General features: G+C 47.0%; 1 protein-coding gene across 2 annotated transcripts; it reads left to right on the forward strand.

The window, feature by feature from the left end:
• Positions 1-1,081: 1,081 nt before the first annotated feature.
• On the forward strand, positions 1,082-22,562 carry TSPAN6 (tetraspanin 6). 2 transcript variants are annotated; one of them, XM_063141728.1, is made up of 8 exons: positions 1,082-1,228; positions 3,203-3,391; positions 8,385-8,459; positions 10,493-10,591; positions 12,369-12,524; positions 13,950-14,033; positions 17,527-17,629; positions 20,730-22,562. In XM_063141728.1, the coding sequence occupies exons 1-7, from the start codon at positions 1,127-1,129 to the stop codon at positions 17,593-17,595; spliced, it is 774 nt and encodes a 257-aa protein (XP_062997798.1). In that variant the 5' UTR covers positions 1,082-1,126; the 3' UTR covers positions 17,596-17,629; positions 20,730-22,562. The 2 variants fall into 2 exon arrangements, with proteins under 2 accessions (XP_062997798.1, XP_062997797.1); XM_063141727.1 differs by lacking the exon at positions 20,730-22,562 and adding an exon at positions 20,179-20,217.
• Positions 22,563-23,010: the final 448 nt, after the last annotated feature.

Here is a 23,010-nt window from a genome sequence, read left to right on the forward strand (position 1 = left end):
GCGGGGTGGATTGCCCTACCTTTCACCCGAGTCTATTTGTGTAGCATGGCAGCCATTATCGGGATGCGACCGCCCCTTATGGCAACCATTTTGTGATGGCACCCACAAGCTTCCACATCCCCCAAAAGCTGGAGACCCCCTGCACCGCCCCCCCCCCCAGCTAAGAGACAGTAACTGGCTTATTTATTTATTTATTTATTTAATTTCTATACCGCCCAATAGCCGGAGCTCTCTTAAGCTTAGCCAGGAAGCTTTGTGGATGCAGAGGGATTTGAACCCGCTGCTTTCTGCTATCGCCACCCTCTCTCCAGGGTGAATAAACTCAGATTAGGGCTTTCAGTGGGCCAAATGGCAAACCCAATGCCATTTTAGCCTCCAAGGTGTCCTCTGGGTTTGTCCAATGCAGGCAGAAATTCAATAGGTAAATCCTCAGCAACGGCTGACTCTAGCCATGGTTAATTTCAGCCTGCGGTGTAGCTGCTGAATGCCAAGAAGCCCTGCCAGGAAAGAAGGGGGGGAAAGGTTTGGGGGAGAAACCCAATTTCATCCCTGAACTTTCATCTACTCCTTTATATCTTTAACTATTCAAGCCACGAAATACTAAATTCATTTCCGCCTGTCCGGCTACCGCCACCTAGTGGCAAAAAATCCGGGCTGCTTCTCCTCCTAAAATTAGCCTCAGGGGCCAATGAAAGGGGTTGCTGAGGTTTCGGGAGTGTTCGGCTTTTCTCGGAAATGCTCGTGTAAGGGGGGTGGAGTCAGGAAAAGAGGGCGGGGCTTAAGGCTCTACGGCAGCTGTGGCGCTGGTGCACGTGGCGTCTATTATGAACAGGCGGGGCAGAGAAAGCGCCTGGATTCCTTTCGGCAACTTCCGGAGAGACTCGGCTTTTTCCGGCAGGGTTCGTTGGATTGGCGGAGACATGCTTCCTCTTGCCTCTCTCGACTCGGCTCGTTCCGGCCGAGCTTGTCGACGGAGAGGCGGAGACTAGCCTCGGCTCGCCCCCCCCTTCGGCAATTTCCGGATAGGCTCGGCTTGTTCCGGCCAGGCAAGCGGCTGCGGGTGTCGGAGTCCAGCTGCGACCCGGAGCGGAGCGGAGCGGTGGGGCGTCGTGGTGTCGCCGTGTGCATGTTTGCGTCGGGCATGGCGTCCCCGTCGCGGAGGCTGCAGACGAAGCCGGTCATCACCTGCCTCAAGAGCGTCCTCCTCATCTACAGCTTCGTCTTCTGGGTGAGCCGCGGCTGGGCTGCCCCGGAGAACAATGGGGCAGGGGATGGGGCTGAGCCCCCGCCCTTCCCTCGGCCCCCTTCAGCCCCATTTTCCGCTAGCGACGTGGGGGCAGGCGTTCCCCATAACCCTCTTGCGTGAAGAACACAATGGGTGTGTCTGAGCCGGTGTGTGAGAGAGACAATCCTCCATTCGTGTTGGATTGCAACCCCCATCATCCCCAGCCACCCCGAAAGGGACAGCGCCTCCCCCAAAACTGGCACCATCCATGTCTCTTGGACTGCAACTCCCATCACCCCCAGTCAGCACAGCTGTGCTGGGAGTTGTAGTCCAAAAGCTGTGGACGGCACTAGTTGCCCACCCCTAAAAAACTGAAAGAAGGGGAGCGTGCCGTTCCTTAGGGGTAGGCAGTCTAGATCTTTTGGACTACAATCCCCGTAAAAACCCAGCCAGCAGGGCCAGGGATTATGGGAACTGTAGTCCAAAACATCTGGAGGGCACCAGTTGCCCACCCCTAAAAAACTGAAAGAAGGGGAGCGTGCCGTTCCTTAGGGGTAGGCAGTCTAGATCTTTTGGACTACAATCCCCATAAAAACCCAGCCAGCAGGGCCAGGGATTATGGGAACTGTAGTCCAAAACATCTGGAGGGCACCAGTTGCCCACCCCTAAAAAACTGAAAGGGGAGTGTGCCGTTCCTTAGGGGTAGGCAGTCTAGATCTTTTGGACTACAATCCCCGTAAAAACCCAGCCAGCAGGGCCAGGGATTATGGGAACTGTAGTCCAAAACATTTGGAGGGCACTACCATGTCTACCCCTAAAGCTCTTCTCTCAATGTTCAAAATGTCACAGGGCTCCTCGGAGCTTTAGAAAATAATCGGGTATCTCCTTCCCCCAGCGCCGTTAAATCCAAGATAACACACCCTCGGGACGTAGGCTTAGCAGAATATGTGTCCCCTTCATGCCAAAGATCCCCCTGTGGCAACTGGTTTTCTCTCCCTTCTGTTTTTCTTTTTAAATTGCCTTTTTTGCTTCGTTGATCCTCTTCGGAGAATAACAAATAATATCTGGAATGCACTCAATAATCTTCTCCTTTCCTTTCATCGCTGCTGCTTCAGGCTTTGGAATCAGGTGAGTGCGGCTTTCCCATGGAGAAGCAGTGGTTCTTCTCCCTGAGGTGCTGTACCTTCTCTTCTTCTGGGAGCATATGAGACGGAAGAGAGTATTTGTGTGTGTGTGTGTGTAGGGGGAGGATGCTGAGGAACAGTCCTCATTTGCATGCTTTTGAAGAAGCGAGGAAGCAAACATGCTCTATTTTTGGGATTCCGATCCATGTTTATACCATGCTATGGCAGCTGGAAGACTAGAGAGGAACCAGGTGCTTTGTTAGACTCCTAGCTCTGTACGCCCCCACTCCCCCCCCACTGCAATTTCCACTTAGCTCACATGCAGAAGAATCCCAGGTTCAAAAATGCAGGCACCTCCAGTTAAAAGGGCTGGGTTGCAGGTGATGTGAAAGACATCTCTCTGAGACCCCTGGGAGCCACTATCAGCCAGAATTAACCAGAGCTCTTCAACCTTTTTGGGCCAGTGGACACATCCGGGGCTGAAGGCAGCCTGCCTGCTCCTGAAAAACCCGCCGTTTGTTTACTGTGGGTTCTGGGTTGGGTGCAAATTGGGTCATGGTAAGGCTGTGAGTGTGAAAAGCAGGGATGGAGAATCTTTTTGCCCACCCACTCCATGTCCTTCAGTGCATGCTTGGAGGCAGAATGGGGATTCTTTTATAGGCACTGTGGGAGTATCCAGGCCATGCCCACGGGATGAAATTGTGCATTTTGTACATGTATTTGTACAACTTTACTTGATTGACTTGACTGTTAAGAAGTAATATTTCCACCGAAATGTCCTGGCCTCACACTCTTCTTTTTCAGATGGCTTACTTTGGCTGATAGGGTTCTTTCTTCTCTCTCCTTTCTTCAGTTCTCTGGCATTATCCTCCTTGCCGTGGGCATCTGGGGTAAGCTGAGCCTGGAGGTGTATTTCTCCCTGTTAAACGAGAAGGCCACCAACGTTCCCTATGTCCTGATTGGCACAGGAACAGTTATCATCCTCCTAGGCACCTTTGGCTGTTTTGCTACTTGCCGTGGAAACACATGGATGCTAAAATTGGTAAGTCTTCAGGGGGTCCAGAAACCCCTGTACGTGCCTTGGCGTTCCCGGAACACCAGCTGCGATCTGCCTTGCGCTCCCTCTCCCTCTTTCTCCCTGGACCTTTTGTGGGCTGTACTGATCATCAGTACTTCCATCTGCATCGTATGTCATCAAATCCCTAATTTCCCCGGCTCCTGATTTACCCCCAGCGTTGTGACTTCTGCCCTCCCCCCTCAAAAGTGTGTGCCTCAAACACGTGCACAAAAAATGCATCCATAGCTGTCTGTGCACGAAGAGCACCTGATGTGTGCTCGGATGAATCTGGTAGTCTCTGATGGATGCTCTCATTTCAGTAGCAGAAAGAATATAAGAAGGGCCTGGCTGGATCAGGCCCAAAGCCTGTAGTATTGTGTTCCCACAATGGCCAACGAGATGATTCAGGTTGCACTTAATTGTGCCCTAGGTGCGCAAAGAAAAATGACCACCAGTTTCCTCATGTACCCATTTGTATTGTATGTTCCTCTGACTTAAAGGTTTGTGTAAAATGGCCTTCTGCAAATAGACTTCTGGTGCGAAGTGGTTTCTTGAAACTTCAGATGCTCTCATGAATCACCTACGGGAGATCAGTGCTTCTTCCAGCCTGGGTAGACTCCTATAATTCATAGGTGGTGCCAAAGTCTACTGGTTCAGTGCTAGAGGCGTGGATTTGACGCTGCCACTTGATAAGGAGCCATGTTAAAGTTCAACCAAACAGCTAAACACCAGGCTATTGATGTATTTGTTTTGACCGTACGTTCATCCCAAGAAAGCCCCAACCCAGGCTTAAAAGAAAATAAGGGAACTATAGAAGAAATGCCATAAACTTTTCCCAAAAAACTAGCCGGAAGTAAAATCTTACAGACATCGTCAAGAATTCGTAGAGTGCGTAGACTCCACTGCAGAATATTGCAACGCTCTGCAGTTGTGTCTTCCTGATTCTTTTCAGCCTTCACAGCAAATAAGGCAGTCCTGCGGGTGACAAAAGGCTCCTTTATTGGCTAGGAGATAACCAATCTTAAATCTCTGTGAGTTGTCCAAAGCTACGGGTGGGGCCCGATAGGCAGGGATTGCTGGGGACTTTGTACAGTGAAGCGGGCAGAAGGTAGATTCCCGGGTGCTTTGGACCTCAGTTCCCAGATGCCTCTGCCAGAATGGCCTATGGTCAGGAATGATCGGGGATCTACATCTGGGAGATCTACTTTTTGCCTCTAATGAAACATGCCAGTTGCTGGGGAACCCTAGCTAGAAGGATGCAATTGCATTCATATTCAGGCTTCCCTTAGGCGTCTAGTTGGCCACTGTGAGAAGAGAATGCTGGACTAAAGCATTTGGTCTCATCCACCATGGCTCTTCTCATGTTCTCGCCTGAACAAGAATCCTCTTATTTTTAGTTTGGCATAGTATATAACACAGAATCCTCAATACTCCAGTGTGCGGGCCATCAAGAATTAACGCTCGTGTTTGAAAAGGTAATCTGCAAAGGCTTTTCTTTCAGAAGGCTAGTTAGTTGAGATCTAAACAAAAGGAACCCCAAAGGCGGCCATCATAGAAACAATAGAAAAACATAGAAAAAAGCTAATTAGCTGCGTAGATATAATACTGGAAGATGGTCTCACCTTGAAAAACTTAATAAAGAGAGATTGCGTGAGCTTTCCACTGCCTGTTGGCGAGTACTAAGACCGACGTTTCTGAAGAAGATACTTCGAAACAAGGAATAACATGAACCTTGTTGACTAAATTTGGTCTTAATATACTGTTTATGTGATTAGATGGTAGTGTTTGATGTCTATGGGTCAGATTTTCATGCAATTGTTTAGATCTGGTTTGGAATGATTGTTAAGTACGATTAAATGCTGTACTGATATGTAATGAAATGCTACACTGATGTGATAGTTGATTGTTGTAGACTTGTCTTGGTATTGGATTGTAAATAGTTACTCTAGTATAAATAAGTGTGTATAATTTTTGAATGACGATTTAATTCATTGGGTTTATTTTGTTTCTATGGTGGTCGCCTTTGGGGTTCCTTTTGTTTACATTTTCACCACCACTGCCTCCTTTGCTATAATTGAGATCTAAGGCATGCCTTATCTTAAGGTTCTATCGCTGTTTAGAACAGGCCGTCTGAATGATTTCCCATGCCTGACATCAATTTTTGGTATTCTTAAAATCTGCTGAACTTGCCGTCTCCTTTGGTCAATCCCCTTCTCACAGCCTCTTGAGACAGGCTGTTCTAAATAGGTTTTGTTGGAATATCAGTATATTGGTAGCTTCTGCAGCTTCACCCAACTTTATGCATACCTGAGGGAAAACCCAAGTTCTGCCTTTATTCAAAGAGTTAAACCGAGGGGAAGGGGAAGGCAATCAAACTCTGCTCATGTTATGGCTCTTCTTGCAAGGATGGAGTTGCAGAATGTCCTGGATTTAGGATGCACCATGTCCTGATCACATGCTCTACAAGGGGTGACCCCTGCGTAGAAGCTTCAATTGGTGTAAAATACAGCAGCTAGGCTCATAGCCAGTGCATAGGTATAGGGCCATATTATACTTGTTTCGAAAGACTTGAACTGGTTGCCAGTTTATTTATTTATTTATTTATTTATTTATTGCACTTATATACCGCTCCCATAGCCAGGGCTCTCTGGGCGGTTTACAGAAATTCAAAAATTAAGATAAAAACAAGTATACAAAATTTAAAATTCTAAAACACAGAACATACATAAAGCATTAAAAACCGTTAAAAAAACCTAAACATGTGGGTGATTAAGATGTGCCGCCATATGCCTGGGCAAAGAGGAAAGTCTTAACCTGGCGCCGGAAAGATAGCAGCGTTGGTGCCAGGCGAGCCTCATCAGGGAGATCATTCCACAGTCTGGGGGCCACCACCGAAAAGGCCCTGTCCCTCGTTGCCACACTGCGAGCCTCTCTCGGAGTAGGCACCCGGAGGAGGACTTTAGATGTTGAACGTAGTGACCGGGTATATTCATGTCGGGAGAGGCGTTCCGTCAGGTATTGTGGCCCCAAGACGTGTAAGGCTTTATAGGTCAAAACCAGCACCTTGGATTGGGCTCGGAAACATGCAGGCAGCCAGTGCAAGCGGACTAGAGCAGGTGTTATACGGTCGAACCTTCTGGTTCCCGAAATCAATCTGGCCACTCCATTTTGCACGAGCTGCAGCTTCCGAACCAGTTGCTTCCTGGGCTCAATTTGAGGTGTTGATTTTAACCTTTGAAGCCCTCAACTGCTTAGGACCTGGCTCTCTGCGGGACTGCCTGTCTTGTTATGAATTTGTCCAGTTAATACCTGCCGGAGAGGCCTGTTTAAATCCCAGGCATTTCGCAATATGTGAGAAGCTTCATCAATCCTGGATCTGTTTTTAGATATCTGTTTCTGTGATATTGCATGTTTCTGTGGTTTTAAATGTTGTATATTGTTTTTAATCTTACGTAAACCTCTCAGAGAGCTTCGGCAATGGGGCGGTATAGAAATGGAATCAACAACAGCAACAATGATTTGTTGGGCTTTCTCCTGTGTTCGTCCCAAATTGTGGGCTCCCCCCATGAGCAACAAAATGGCCCCTACTCTCTTGGCTTTTCGAAAGACTGTGAAGATGCATCGTTTTAATTGAGCCTTTTGAACAACGTAGTTATTTTAACGTTTGACTGGTTTTACTATTCTCAGGTTTTTTTTAAAATTGTGTTTCAGTTTTATTGGTTTAAATTCTTGCATTGCTGGCTTGATGTCTTTTTTTTTTAGCAAATAAGGTGGTATATTATTATTATTATTAATAATAATAATAATAATAATAGTAATAAAATTATTTCTTACCTGCTTCTCCATTTTGATCGAGGCGGGGAACAACCATGAATGGTAAAATACATAATACTCAATTAAAACATAATATACATTGTTAAAAACATCCTAAAAAAACACATCCTAAAAACATTTTTAAACATCTTAAAATTCCACTGGATAGGCCTGCCAGAAGAGATCAGTCTTTATAGCTTTCTTGAATGCTAGTAGACTGTTAAGTTGACGTGTCTCCTCCGGCAGGCCATTCCACAGTCAGGGAGCAGCAGAAGAGAAAGTCCTCTGGGTAACAGTTATTATTATTATTATTATTATTATTATTTATATAGCACCATCAATGTACATGGTGCTGTACAGATAACACAGTAAATAGCAAGACCCTGCCGCATAGGCTTACAATCTAATAAGTTGTAGTAAACAATAAAGAGGGAAGGAGAATGCAAACAGGCACAGGGAAGTGTAAACAGGCACCGGGTAGGGTGAAGCTAACAGTATAGAGTCAGAACAAACTCAATATTTGAAGGCTATAGGGAAAAGAAAAGTTTTTAGCTGAGTTTTAAAAGCAGTTTTTGCTGACTGAAGTAGATTCTTCCCAGAGGACCTGAGTGTGTGGGGTGGATTGTATGGGAGAAGACAATCCCACAGGTAGCCTGGACCCAAACCATGTAGGGCTTTCAAGGTGATAACCAACACTTTATACTTCGCCTGGAAACTAATCGGCAGCCAGTGAAGAGATTTTAAAACTGGTGTAATGTGGTCACCCCTAGGTGTTCCGGTGACCAGCCTGGCTGCCATATTTTGAAATAGTTGAAGTTTTTGGACTAGGCCCAAAGGTAGCCCTATGTAGAGCGCATTGCAGAAGTCGAGCCTCGAAGTTACCAGCGCATGCACGACCATCTTCAGGTCTTCCGACTCTAGGAAGGGGCGCAGCTGGCGAATCAGCCGAAGCTGATAGTAGGCACTCCTGGCCGTCGCATCTATCTGGGCTATCTGGATCCAGAAGCACCCCCAAGCTTCGGACACAGTCTTTCAGGGGGAGTGTAACCCCATCCAGAACCGGTTGACACACCTCAAAACTATTGTTAATGATGGTAATAATAGTAAATAATAATAATAATATTGTATGGTAATAGTGGCTCTGATTCCTCCTTTCCGTCCACAGTATGCGATGCTCTTAACCCTTGTCTTCCTTATTGTGCTGGTTGCAGCCATCATTGGCTTCATCTTCAGGCACGAGGTGAGTTTTGTCTCTGTGCGGGTTTTAACTGAGTTGGGAATTTTGTCTCCTGTGCTTTGATCGTTCCGAGCTGCTTTTCTTCCTTCTGGGTGCATGCACCAAGGCCACATCCTGCTTTCTCTGAAAATAGGGCCTTTACCATTAAGGTCAATGTACCACCATTCTAGACCAGTGACCTCGCTGGATATTGTGAGTTGTAGTCTCACACACCTAGAGAGCGCCTGGTTGGGGAACGCTGTTGTAGGCTTAAGGATTGACATTTGACATGGAAAGTATGAAAAACATTCAGGCATAGAACACGAGACCTACTTTGAAAGTATTAATATAGCAGAAGAACTTAAAAAAAAACCTGGCTAAGCAAGGGTCAACTTATGTGAACTGGATAGAGAGCTTCAGCTGTCGGATGGTATAGAAATATCATACCATACCACTTTATTGCGATCTATAGATCCATGAGAAAACAAGAATCAAACATGAAATCATACAGTTAGAGCCATTATCAACTTTCATCTAATACACAGAGAGCTCTAATCCTGGCCGCCACTGTAAGAAATTTAGCAACAGCCAAAGTTACTCTTGAGGACTTGTCTTCCAACAGAAACTTAACATAAAATTTGTCTGGACTTCTGGATGGTTTACTCAACAATGGGGTGATCATAAGATGGCGGGCCTGATTATAAAAGCTACAGGACAGAAGGATATGCTCCATCGTCTCCACTTCCATATTCCTACAGGGGCACCGTCGTTCCTGATAGGGGACACCAGCATATCTGCCCTGAAGTAATTCAATAGAATAACCATTGCATCTGGCCTTGGAGAAGACAATACAATATTTAGCCACCGACAGGTTCTTTAGATAGTCAGCCAGCTGAAGAGGCCCAACGTAATGAACATGCAGTGCACTGGGAGAGCAAGAACGATAAGAGCGAGTGCATAAGTCACAGAAGGCTATATCCCACAATCTTTCTTTGACAGATTTAAAAGCAAAATTCAAGCCCAGATTAAGGAGGAGGGAAGAGGAGAGACCGATTGAAGCTGCCTTCCTGGCAAGAAGCTTGGACCAACTGTTCACATAGTTGTCCTGAGCCAAACATGAAAGCAGACCTGAGCCCCTCCCAAAAAGACTAACTTCCATCCAAAATTTTAAGGCAGACCACCAAGCCCTAAGCGAAAGAGAGCTTTCCCCGGTTTCCAACAAAAGTACGGAATTAGGGACACACTTTGGAAGTTGAAGAAGGGTCCTCAAAAACCTTGTCTGTAGCCTATCTATCTCAGATGTTAACCCCCCTATCCAGATGTTGGAGGCATATAAAAGCTGGGCTGCAGACTTGGCATTAAACACTTTGATAGCAGACGGATATAGAAATACAACAACAATAATAATAGTAATAATAGTAAAAATAATCTTTCAGAACGTGCTTGGGTCTGAGCACTTAGAGGTTATTCCCTAAACGCCAGAGCACACGTTTTGGGATTGGGGGTGTTCTAGGATTTTATTCAGTCTGCATTTGGAAATGAATTGATCTGATTTGCACCTCCCGAACTAGGCTGTGGATTGGAACACATTTATACTTCTGATTCTGTGCTTTCCCAAATGTTGATATTCCGCATTTGGCTTAACAAATGCACTTAAATTGCATATAAAGACACACCTTTTGCCATGCACTGTGTATATATAAAAAATGCACATTATACTGTGAAATGGGTCTGAAAGGCATATGGAATTTCATGTAGTCTTGTTTTTAAAAAACGCTGATTAATGTGAAAGCTGCACAGAACGGACTTCTGAATGAAGACATGTGAAATTGACACAGACTGGAAATAAACAGGCGCATCCATCTCATTAGGACATGTACCATCTTACAGGCCTTCTTCCTCCCTTCTTACCTGCTGATACACATTCGTGGGCAAAAGGTGGGCTTTCCAAGTTCGCAGCCTGACTGTTCTATTCCCATGCCGTGGGCTCCGTTTTCTTTTAAACAGACGGCAGAGCCCTGTGTGCAAATGATGAACCTTCTCGTCTTTCGCTGCAGATTAAGGACAGCTTTAAGAAAAACTACAAAGTGGCTGTGGAGAAGTACAACAGGACCACAGATGAGCGCAGTAAGGCAGTCGACGACATCCAAGTGGCGGTGAGCGCCCCCACGTATGGCAGGGCTAGTTGGTCTGCACCTCTCTTTCAATGTCTTGTGTATGCTCTTCAGTTTGTGGAGGTGCCAGCAATTAAAGACGGGGTGGGGGCTGGTCTTTGTGGGAGGGGGGGCACTAAACAAAAATTCCTGCATTTCAGCCTGCTACAAGATGGACACTGCATTGCAGGAAAGATTTTGGGTGTGTGTCTTATTTTGTATAGGTCAGGAGTCTTGAACCTCATTCAGCCCGAGGGTCAAATTCCATCTTGGGGAAACTCTAGCGACCCACGTTCCAGTGGTGGGCGGGACCGAAGGGAAAAGGGGCGGGGTCAAAAGTGCCAGTATATTTTAGCTGAAAAACCTGCTGGGTTTTTGTTGTCCTCCTCTTTCATCCCACGTTGGGAGAGTGGGCGTCCAAACGGCAGATGCGGTTCAATGTAAGCAAGTGTAAGATGATGCACGTTGGGGCAAAAAAAAACAACTTCAAGTATAACCTAATGGGATCTGAGCTGGCGGTGACTGAACAAGAAAGAGATCTTGGGATTGTGGTGGACAGCTCGATGGAAATGTCCACCCAGTGTGCGGCCGCTGTAAGGAAGGCAAACTCCATGTTAGGCATTATAAGGAAAGGAACTGAGAATAAAACGGCCAGTATCGTACTGCCCTTATACAAATCTATGGTGCGACCACACTTAGAAGACTGTGTACAGTTCTGGTCACCACACCTAAAGAGGATGTTATAGAGCTGGAAAAAGTGCAGAAAAGGGCAACTGAAACGATTAAGGGGCTGGAGCATCTCCTCTATGAGGGAAGGTTACATCAACTGGGATTGTTTAGCTTAGACAAAGGAGGCTAAGGGGAGACATGACAGAGCTGTACAAAATGATGAATGGTATGGAAAATGTGGATAGGGAGACATTTTGCTCCCTCTCTCAAAATACTAGAACCCAAGGGGGTCATCCCATGAAACTGATTGGTGGGAGATCCAGGATGAATAAAAGGAAGGACTTCAGCGCATAGTTAAATGATGGAACTCACTACCACAGGATGTGGCGATGGCCATCAATCTGGATGGCTTCAAAAGGGGGTTGGATAAATTCCTGGAGGCAAAGGCTATCAGTGGCTACTAGCCCCGATGGTTGTGTGCTATCTCCAGTATTCGAGGCAATAAGCCTGTGTGCACCAGTTGCTGGGGAACATGGGTGGGAGGGTGCTGTTGCACCATGTCCTGCTTGTTCATCCCTGGCCGATGGCTGCTTGGCCGCTGTGTGAGCAGAGTGCTGGACTAGATGTACCCTTGGTCTGATCCAGCATGGCGCTGCTTATGTTCCACCCTATGTTACTTTGCGATTATTAATTCTCTCGCCCACCCTGCCCGTTTTGCTCAGTACTGTTTTGTACCTTGAGTGCACCTTTGTATAAGCTGGATGCTGACAGTTCAACAGAGGAAGAAGGCTTCTATGGTTTATCTCTGCCAGGAGAATGAACCAGGTGTGTGGTGTGGGGCCAGTGTGAGAGAGGAGGGCTAGTAATGAGAGGGAGGGAAACGTAGGCTACTGAAAGAGGCACAATCTCATTGGGATCAGAGTTCTTCAGAATGGTCAACGCTGCTCCTGGTATGGATTAGCATTGGGAGAAGCCATGTGCGTGCAGCCCTGCGGATTGGGGTTAAAGGATATTAAAAGGTTTTGGGGTTTATTTTAAGCAGGAATGCAGGGTTGGGATGGGCTAGCCAAGCTGTGTTCATCTCCCACCCACCCTTCTTTGTCCTGTGCAGTTGCATTGCTGTGGTGTCGCCAACTTCACCGACTGGGAGACGAGCCGCTACTTCAACCTGAACGGAATTCCCCCGAGCTGCTGCAAGTCCCAGGATGACTGTAAGACGGATGATCTGAAGGATCTGTCGAAGGCCAAGGGGAAGGTGTATGACACGGTAAACCATCTCGAAGCCGCATCCTTCCATGGGGCTTCTAGGGGGAGGCTGAGCAAGTGAACGGCTTCCACTGTAAGAACGAGATGTAGTCTTCCTGACTGTTAGAGCGGTATGACAATGGAACCAATTACCCAGGGAAGTGGTGGGCTCTCCCACACTAGAGGCCTCCAAGAGGCAGCTGAACTGTCAGGGATGCTTTAGGGTGGATTGCAGCATTGAGCAGGGGGTTGGACTCGATGGCCTTGTAGGCCCCTTCCAACTCTACTATTCTATGATAGTACTCTTCAAATACTTGAAAGGTTGTCACACAGAGGAAGGCCAGGATCTCTTCTCGATCCTCCCAGAGTGCAGGACGTGGAATAATGGGCTCAAGTTAACAGGAAGCCCGATTCTGGCTGGACATCAGGAAAAACGTCCTGTTAGAGCGGTATGACAATGGAACCCATGACCAAGGGAGGAGGTTGTGGGCTCTCCCACACTAGAGGCCTTCAAGAGGCAGCTGGACAGCCATCTGCCAGATGGGCTTTAAGGTGGATTCCTGCATTGAGCAGGGGGTTGGACTTGATGGCCTTGTAGGCCCCTTCCAGCTCTACTATTCTATGACTTTAGTCCCCAGGGGAAGGCGAGACTCATCTCAAGACAGCATGGAGGGTGGGGTGGGGGGCAAAGAACAAGGAACCGATGGCCTGCAGCTCCAATTTCTCTGTGTTGGGAGAAACAAGATACTTGCCAATTCTTGTATTTAACGTTGCACTTGCCTCATCCCTTAAGTGGAAATTGGGGACTAATATCAGTGCTCTATGGAGTGCCAATGGGCTGACAAGAAGCAGGTCAGTAGGGAGCAGTGGCTGAGATTGTTTTAAGACAGCGGGGGGCAATGTGCAGGTGGGGGCTCCCACTGAATCCCCGTCTGCTGCAGCCATAAGGCTAGATCCCCGGCAGAATTGCTGGGAATTTGGCTTCGCGGCTACCTGCAGCAGAGGGGAGGGGTGTAGCGGCCCGAGGTGGGTTCTGGGAGAGCCGTAGCGGCGCTCCTTCTCATCGAAGGTGCCCAGCCCAATTTTAAGACTGCTGAGACTCTTGTTTCGGATCTCTGCTCCGATGAAGCTCCACCATTTTGGTGGAGCTGAAAAGGAGGGAGCTCCTTTGCGGTGCACTGGAACCAGTCGGTTTCACCGTACCCTTTAATAAAGCAGCGAACTTGAGATCCAAGACTTATTACTGACGTTGGCTGCTCTGGAGCTCAGCTGCAAATTCTGGGTCAGAGTAAAGGGTATCTGCTGTGAAACCCGTAGCTGGCGAAAGACGCCTGGATCGCTCGTGCAGGTTTACGGGCTGTGGAGGCCTGTTGCTTCTCATGGGTGGACGTTACCTAGAAGCTCACATGAGGATGTTGTTTTCTTCCCCATCCCCCACCCCCAATAGGGTTGTTACAATCTGGTGATAGAAACGATGGACTCCAAAATGAGCATTGTAGCCGGGATCTCTTTCGGCACAGCGTGCTTCCAGGTAAAGGGCGCTTCTGTCTAGTCTTTTGTGCTGATGGGTTTGATCCTTATAACTGTCTAAAGCAGGGGTGCTGAACTTCAGGCTCGAGGGCCAAAGCCGGCCTGCGTGAGGTCCCAATGACCCTGTTCAGACCACACACTGAGCCAGGGTGGTTAAGCATTTTGAGCTAAACGTGATTTTGTGTATCGTGCGAACCATTGCTAACCATGGCGGCTACATAACCATGGTGTAAACATGCTCACGAACCGCTTCCTGCAAAAGGGTTAGTGGCCTAACCATGGCTAAGCGTGTTGCCTGAACAGGCCCAAACTGGCTCTCTGTGGTTACCCAAATGGCTCCCCTACCGTCCCCTTGACCACCATTCATTTGGTGGTGTCCTGGCTTTTGCCGTCCCATCCCCCCCCCCCATTCTGCAAAGTTGGAATGGCTCTCCGAAGGCTTAGCTTTGAGCTGAAATTCGCTGGTAGATTTCTTATCTTGGCCCCACCTTTTTGCCTTCAGCCTTTCCCCTTTGGCCACTGGAATGCGGCCCCCCACCAGCTTCTGCAAAAGTAAATTCGGCCCTCGGGCTGAAAGGTCCAACGCCCCCATTTGAAAGGGCACGGCGCACTTCGGATATGTGGAGGCATTCTGTGGATCTGGCGGTGGCCGGCTGCTCTGCTGATCACAGCTTCTGTTTCCCCTGAGGCTCGCAACGCGGGCGCCTGACTCCCAGCCCATGACACGTTGCGTGCGGCCAGCTTGCCGCCCTCCGTGTGAAGCCGTAGGTGGCGTGTGCCTGTCTGCTATTTTGGCAGTAGCAGAACAGCAATGCTAAAGGGAGCCGTTCTGGGAGCTCACATTTCAGAGCTCACGCAACTGTTTCTAGCCCCTCTGAGCCAGGGTTTAAGGGACAGGAAATAAATACAGCTCTCATCACCATCATCATCATCATCATCATCATCATCTTTATTTGCAGTCAAATGACCAGAAAGAGAAGAATACGAATCGTTTCAACAGGGAAATCAATACATTGAATTAATCGCAGAAAACATATCATTCAAACATATATGGAAATAGTGCATAGGGATCAAGAGTGGAAGGGAGCAGTATCAGGAGAAGGATACATAAATTAGCATTAGGCCTTGAGCTGAATATATTCAAACAGTTATACAACCATGCGTGGTCTGGTAAGGATGGCCAGGTTCAAAAACTTGGCGACCTGTATGGTAATTGTTTTATTTTGACCCTGGAGGAGACTAATCGTCAGGGTCTCCGGGGATCAGCCGGGCAGAGACTGTGTGATAGGACGTATCAACTCCTTTCTAATGTCATCATAAAAATTGCAAAAGAGCAGGACATCTCTGTCATCTCCGGAACTTTCTCCTGATGTTCACGATCGTATCTCGGCATGTCTTTCAGATATCTCAGCTTGGCTGCTTCATCGTCGCTTGAAACTTAACATGGCAAAGACTGAATTGCTTGTTTTTCCTCCTAAACCTTCTCCTCATCTCTCATTCTCTCTTACTGTCAATGATGTTACGCTTACTCCGGTCAAGGAAGCTCGTAGCCTTGGCTTTATATTCGACTCCTCGCTCTCCTTTATTCCTCATATTGAGGCAGTAGCTAAATCTTGTCGATTTTTCCTGTATAATATTGCCAGGATTCGATCATTTTTGTCTGTCTCTTCTGCCAAGACGCTTGTTCATGCACTGGTTATTTCACGGTTGGACTACTGCAACCTTCTTCTCTCTGGCCTTCCTTCTTCTCACATCTGTCCGTTGGTTTCTGTTCACCACTCTGCCGCAAAGATCATCTTCTTGGCTCGCCGCTCTGACCATGTTACTCCGCTTCTGAAATCTCTTCATTGGCTTCCAATTCACTTCAGAATCCAATATAAACTTCTCCTGTTAACCTTCAAAGCTTTTCACGGTCTAGCTCCTTCCTATGTTTCCTCTCTCATCTCACACTATTGCCCCGCTCGTGCTCTTCGCTCCTCTGATGCCATGCTTCTCGCCTGCCCAAGGGCCTCTACTTCCCTTGCTCGGCTTCGTCCATTTTCGTCTGCTGCCCCTTATGCCTGGAACGCTCTTCCAGAACATTTGAGAACTACAAGTTCAACCGCAGCTTTTAAAGCTCAACTAAAAACTTTTCTTTTTCCTAAAGCTTTTAAAACTTGATGTTGTGCAGACTTCTACTGTTACTTTCTACTGTTAGTTTTTCCCTACCCTGTGCCTGCTTACCCTTCCCTGTACCTGTTGGCATTCTCTTCCCCTCCTTATTGTTTTACTATGATTTTATTAGATTGTAAGCCTATGCGGCAGAGTCTTGCTATTTACTGTTTTACTCTGTACAGCACCATGTACATTGATGGTGCTATATAAATAATAATAATAATAATAATAATAATAATAATAATAATAATAATAATAGACATAAAGGGATTTTTTTTATATCTACCTTCCATCAACTTGGAGGGGAGAGCATTAAATCTAGTCAGGGTAAATGCCCTCCTATACTTGGGGACAGTCAACCAATGTAAGTATAGAGGGCCGCTTTTATCAAGGTGACTAGTTAAGCCTAGTGAGTAGGGAGAGCATGAGCCACAGGCAGCTTCTTGTAGTTCCTGGCGATCTCTAGCCATTAATCGCTGTCTAACACTCAATTTACTAGAAAATACAGCTCTCGCTTGATGGTGCGAGGCAGTGTCTCATCTGCTCTTGTGGTGCATCTTTCATGGATTTTATTATGTTCCATCTGTCCCGCTCTTCTTTTGGAAAGCTTGGGCTAGTCTAGACAGGGCTCCCAGTGGCCTCCTATTCAAACAGTGACCCATTCCACACCTGCTTAGCTTCAGGACTGGATACTCTTCCCGTCCCTGTCTGAATGTGATTCCCTTTGCTAGGTACTAACTATGCTGGCACAACAAGGGAGAGTATTAGGAAATGTGATCACAGAATCCATGGGGGGAATGTATGGGTATTAATCTGTGACTGTTTTCCCCAACCTGTTGCATTCCAGATGTGTTGGACTCCACCTCCCAGCATCCCCCAGCCAGCCATGCTGGGAGATTTGGTCCAATGCATCTGGAGGATACCAGCTTGGGGAAGCCTGAGCTCCGATCATGCCATCACATCAACCCAGTCCTGCGTTTCTCATCTTTGCTTTCCAGAGGTTGGAAGTAGTTTGTGGGGGATTTTTGCCCCTTTGATGCAAACTGAGTGCAAAATGATAACTACATCGCTCTGCAGACGATACCTCCGTGACACCCAAATATTTTCAGATGTGAGAAGCTTTGATTTCCCCCCCCCTTTAGGGATTTCCCCCCTGAATTTTTTGTTTCTGTCTGTAGATCTGCAAACCTTGATGCTCCTCTGAGCACTGTGATACATCCCTCATGCTTTTAAGCCCCCCCCCCGGTGTGTTTTGGGGGGCAGAATTGCTCACCTCTGAAATATCCAGCGTTTACTTTGTAACTGTCCAGTTAACGCTCCTTCTTCCCTCTGGTTTTCAGTTGGTTGGGATCTTCCTTGCCTGTTGCCTCGCGAGATCCATCACAAATAACCAGTATGAAATGGTGTAATGTGAAGTTCTACAAGTTTGCAACTTACTAGAAGGTATGGGTTTCTTTGCTATGACACCTAACTATGCACATATTGTAGCATTGCACACTGAATTGAATGTCTGCCTGCCTTTTGAGGAGAAGCTCCCCTGAAGGCCTTATGGTACATGCAGCACTATGTGCATGCCATGATTTCAGTGTATATTTTTTTGGGTGCTGAACCCGGAATTGAGGATCTCAAGAACTTTAGTCTTCATTTCTTTCTTTCTTTTAATAAAGCAAGTTTCTAGTCCTTAAGGAGGTGGCGTGCAGGTGCATGCCTAGGGAAATTGAATCTGGCCCTGGGGTGAGTAGGCTTAATAAGGTTTCCATTCTGGGAGGAGCATGGTTTTGGTGCCTTATAGAGCACCTTTCTGCTCCCCCAAATCAGAAGTATCAGATTAAGCAAGCTGGCCAGGCTCAGTTTTGCCCAGAGTTTCGTTCGCTTCGAATCGCAACAGAGATCCATTTTGGATTCGTCATTCTGTCTTTTCCGGGAAGCTGAAGCTGCACATTTATACTGCTCTTCTACAAATCCATGGTGCAGCCATATTTGGAGTATATTTCTGGCCACTTCATCTCAGAAAGAATATAAATCTGGGGGTGGGTGTGGTGGAAATGCAGCAAAGGGCTCCCTAAATGTCCAACAGGTTGGAGTTCCTTCTCTGCCAGGGCAGTTACATTTTGAGTGGCTTTTAACTTTAGAAAAAAAAGGTGACTGTGGGAGAATGTGATTCAGGTTTATAAAATGATGCATGGTTTGATCTCCCTCTCTCATAATACTAGAACTGGGGGCAATCGATGACACTGATGAGCAGGTGACTCAGGACCAGCCAAAACTTAGTCCTCTGTCACCTGCCCCGTAATTGGCTTTGTGGGATTTGCTGCCCTGAGAAAAGAGGGCAGTTGGTTTTGATGGCTTTAAAAAGTGGCTAAGACAAATGTAAGGAGGATGAGAAAATAAGAAGAGCCCTGTTGGTTCAGACCGAAGGCGTATCTGGTCCACAGTTCTGTTCCCACAGTGGTCAACCAGCTGCCAGTGGGAAACCCATGAGCAGCACATGAGTGGGCAACAACACCCTCCGGCTCATGTCCCCAGTTAGCAGTATTGTGAAGCTTTGAGACAGGCCGGCTCTTCGCCGTGATGGGCAGTGTGGAACTTCTACACCACACAAAACTTCACAAAATAACAGCCAAGACAATGGGGTAAAAGGACTGATACAATACGTAAGTACGAAAGGAATTCTAACAAGATTAAGACCTATCATATAACTAGCATCAGTGTGCAGATATGCATAGCAAAGTTACAAAACCAGGTTCATGTATTTGGCAATGAATTGCTGAGCGAGATAAGACTTTACAGGACTCCTGCATAGGGCTGCCTTTGTGCCTAGTCTGGAAACTTCAACTAGTTCAAAATATGGCAGCCAGGTTGGTCAATGGTACATCTAGGGGTGACCACATTACAGCAGTTTTAAAATCTCTTCACTGGCTGCCAATTAGTTTCCGGGCGAAGTATAAAGTGTTGGTTATCACCTTTAAAGCCCTACATGGTTGGGTCCAGGCTACCTGCGGGATCGCCTTCTCCCGTACAAACCGCCACACACACTCAGGTCCTCTGGGAAGAATCTACTTCAGTCAGCAAAGACTAGGCTGACAACCATTACCCAGAGGACCTTCTCTTCTGCTGCTCCCAGACTGTGGAATGGCCTGCCAGAGGAGACTCGTCAACTTAACAGTCTTTTAGCATTCAAGAAAGCTATCAAGACTGTTCTCTTCCAGCAGGCCTATCCAGTAGAATTTTAGGATATTTTTAGAATGTTTTTAGGATATTTTTAACAGTGTATGCTATGTTTTAATCAGTATTTTATGTATTTTATGATTGCTGTTGTTCCCCGCCTCGATCCAGTTGGAGAGGCGGGTAAGAAATAAATTATTGTTATTATTATTATTATTACACCTGCTCGCTATAATTGCACCACTAATCCTTTGCCTGATTAGACAGGGAAAAAGGCCTACAACTCCCAGCATGCCCCAGCTAGAACTGAGGCATGCTGGGAGTTGTAGGCCTTTTTTAATTTCTGTCTAAACAGGCATTGGATTGCACCTTTGGTGCATTCTTGGAGCTTTGCGCAGCAGCCGGCATTTACTCTGGGCTTATTCTGTGTTCAGTTCAAGGTTGTATTTCATGGTTTTAAGCTTTGTTTTGGGAACCGCTCTGAGAGCTTTGGCTTTAGGGTGGTATAGAAATGTAATAAATAAATAAAAATCGGTCTAGTCTTTGGAGGTATTGTGCCACAGATAATGGGGAGGCACTGTTGGAGATGCTTCTTGCCTTCCTGCCTTGCTTCTGGGAATCCTGGCTGGCTACTGCAGGAAATTGGAAACTGGGCTCAAAAGGCTTCTGCTCTGCTCCAACAAGGCTCTTCATATGTTCCCCACTGCGTGATGGATTCAATTTGATCAGGACTGTTCTGTGTTTCCCTTGCAACAGACGAATGCAGTTCACCCTTTGGAATTTCCCTGCCATCTCTAATTCGTTGTTCTCCATTCTTTTGCTTTCAGAATTTTGGGACACTTCCTTTATATATTAACCCCCCCCCCCTCCAAAAATCCCTCTTTTGGGAACCACTTCCCTAGCAGATCCAAGCCGCTGGAGTCCAGTTTGATTAGTCTGCTCTCTTCCGGACCTGCTTTTTTCTTCGGAAAGTGCTCAACAGCAGATGTATTCTACTTTGGGACGTCGTCGTGATGCCTGTTCCGAAGGAAGGCTGAATGGGACGGTTAGTGCAGGGCAGATAGTTAGCACAGCTCCTCCAGGCAGGCATAGCGTTTTGTTGTGCGGCCGCCAGCTTTGCTGTGGATTGTGGAATGTAGCTTCCTCTGCAGCTAGCAAATTCTTGAACACTAACTTTACAACTATAAAAAAGGGGAAAATGGAAGAACTTCTAGCATGGCTGTTTAGTCGCTTGGTTCTTTATCTGCAATTTATTTAAAACCACATATTATTTAAAACCTTAAATAGCCTCTTTGAGCTATAGATGTGAGTATGGTAGCCTAGAATGCAATAAACCGCTGCCACCCTTTCCTTTCACATATTTCTTTTTCCGTTACAGAAGCATACCAGAACCAAAGTAGCCTCAGCAACGCAAAAAAATAAAAGCGTTCCCTTCGCCCCCATCCCCACCAATTAAGCCATTTGAACTCTCAGGCTAGACTACTGCAATGTGTGTTTAGGTAGGCTTGTCCTTGATGGCTGTTCCGAGGCTTCTGCTGGCGCAAAATACCGAGGCCTGCTATTTGAAGGAGGTTTGCCATCAGGGGCGGATTATTAACCCACGCTTCGGTGTTGCTCTGTTGCCTTCTGAGCTTAGTACAGAGCACTGATGAACGTATGTAATACTTTGACCCTAGTTTGCACCAAATCCTGTCACCTATCCCTGTGTTTTGCCGTGACTTTTGAGAACAGATGGGAATGCTCTCAGGTTCATTATGCACCAAATCACATTGGCGCCGGTGAGCACGGCGAGGCATCCGTGGTAGCTGTCAACATTTGAATGCTCTTCCTCTGGGGACTTGCCAAAGCCAGAGCCTGTGTGACTTCCAATAAGGATTTGAGATTTCTCCCCCTCCCACCTAAAACCACCCTTTCACTACCCCTGACTTTTGATGGGCAGAGTCAGGGCAGGATCACTCTTAACTAATCTGATATGTTGAGCTTTACATCTAGTAAATAATGAACACGTGAATTAAAATCTGCGTGTTGACTCACAGCAATAAGCCAGCATTCCCCCACCTGCTGGGTTTCGTAGGCCATGTTGAAGGATGGCAGCTGACATTAACACTAAGGCTGCAGGTGCACAGGCTGTTTCAGCATCGTGAACTCTTAAGGCTGCAGTCTTAAGCTCCCTTGCTGGAGAGGGAGTCCCACTGAACTCGGCGGGACTCGGGTTTTGAGTAAATGTGCCTAGGATTGCGGCCTAAATGTGCGTTTAAACCCTGCCTTGCTATGCTCTCCAGGTGTGAAAGCGAGAAGTGCATCTTGGAAAAGAAGGACGCAGCTTTACCCTGGAGCTGTCTGCACGTTGCCAGAGAAGGCGTTGCCCTGCTTCTTTTCCAAGCTGCCTTGCCAACCGCTCCCCTGCTGAATAACCCAGCTTTAAAAGGGGGTTGGATAAATTCCTGGAGGCGAAGGCTGTCAACGGCTACTAGCCCTGATGGTTGGGTGCTATCTCCAGTATTCGAGGCAGTAAGCCTGTGTGCCGCAGTTGCTGGGGAACATGGGTGGGAGGGTGCTGTTGCACCATGTCCTGCTTGTTCATCCCTGGCCGATGGCTGGTGGGCCACTGTGTGAACAGAGTGCTGGACTAGATGGACTTTTGGTCTGATCCAGCATCAGGGCTCTTCTTAGAGTTTTATTGGCCCTCCCAGTAACTGATTCTACTTGGTGTGGTTTTACATAGGGGGAGCTCAAAATTTCTTTCTTTTCCCCCGAAACCAACTTCCTAGCCTGATAGGCCTTGGAAAGGTAGCACCTCCCTGTCATTTTCCATAGCAGCCCCCCTCCCTGAAATTGGGAGGGAGAAAAACACGGGATTGTTCCTTTTGTGCCTGTTGAAGGAAGCCGGCCCTCTTCAGAGCGTTGGCTTTCCCCCGTCATCTCTCCTTTCCTGACTGCTGCTTTTATACAACTTTGGGGGGAAATGTCCTATTTCGATAAAGCCTCTTCGATCGGGCTGCGGTGAACTTTTGCGTGTATGTATGTATTCTGAGGCTCTGTGGGAGGGCATTTAACCTTAACAGTCATTGCCCCGCTGGGTTGGGCCTGACTTTGATAATCAGTATTACAGGATGCTTTAATACATTTTGGGGTGGGTGGGTGGGTATTGCATAGAGTATCCTCTCCTTGTCTTGAAAACAAAATAAACACTTGCCTACTTTTTACTCTTTCAGTTCACAGCTTGGCTTCTGGTGACTTCCTGAAAACAGGTTCCGCTCAGGAAGTGCTTTGCTTCTCTGGTGTTGAACTGCTGCCCGTGTATTGTGTTTTTGGGGGATCTGTTTTGTTCATCAGGGGAAACAGAAAGGGTCGGGTGGTGGTGAAATGCATGCATGCAGACTTCGGAGATTCCGGAACGGAGAGGTTCCTGCCACTGATTTTGGAAGACGTCCTCCCATAAGGATTGAGATAGAGCCTTCTCAGTGTTGGCCCCGCCATTGTGCAGCTCCTTTCCTACGGAACTATGGAAGGACCCTCCAGTGCGTGCCTTGAAGACTCCTTTGTGCCAGTCGGCCTTTCCCGAACGATGTTTTCTATGCTGCAAATTCTGAGGCTGGTTGCTTCCTTCTGATACTGCATTCCTATGTTGTTTGACCGGTCAGACACATCCCAATTCG

Source organism: Elgaria multicarinata, chromosome 15 (assembly GCF_023053635.1).
Source record: "Elgaria multicarinata webbii isolate HBS135686 ecotype San Diego chromosome 15, rElgMul1.1.pri, whole genome shotgun sequence".
Taxonomy (NCBI): Eukaryota; Metazoa; Chordata; class Lepidosauria; order Squamata; family Anguidae; genus Elgaria; species Elgaria multicarinata.

Coding starts and splice junctions, on each gene's coding strand:
- TSPAN6 (XM_063141728.1), top strand. CDS start 1,127: ATGTTTGCGTCGGGCATGGCGTCCCCGTCGCGGAGGCTGCAGACGAAG. Junction 3,392..8,384: donor ACACATGGATGCTAAAATTG/GTAAGTCTTCAG, acceptor TTCCGTCCACAG/TATGCGATGCTCTTAACCCT. Junction 12,525..13,949: donor AGGGGAAGGTGTATGACACG/GTAAACCATCTC, acceptor CACCCCCAATAG/GGTTGTTACAATCTGGTGAT.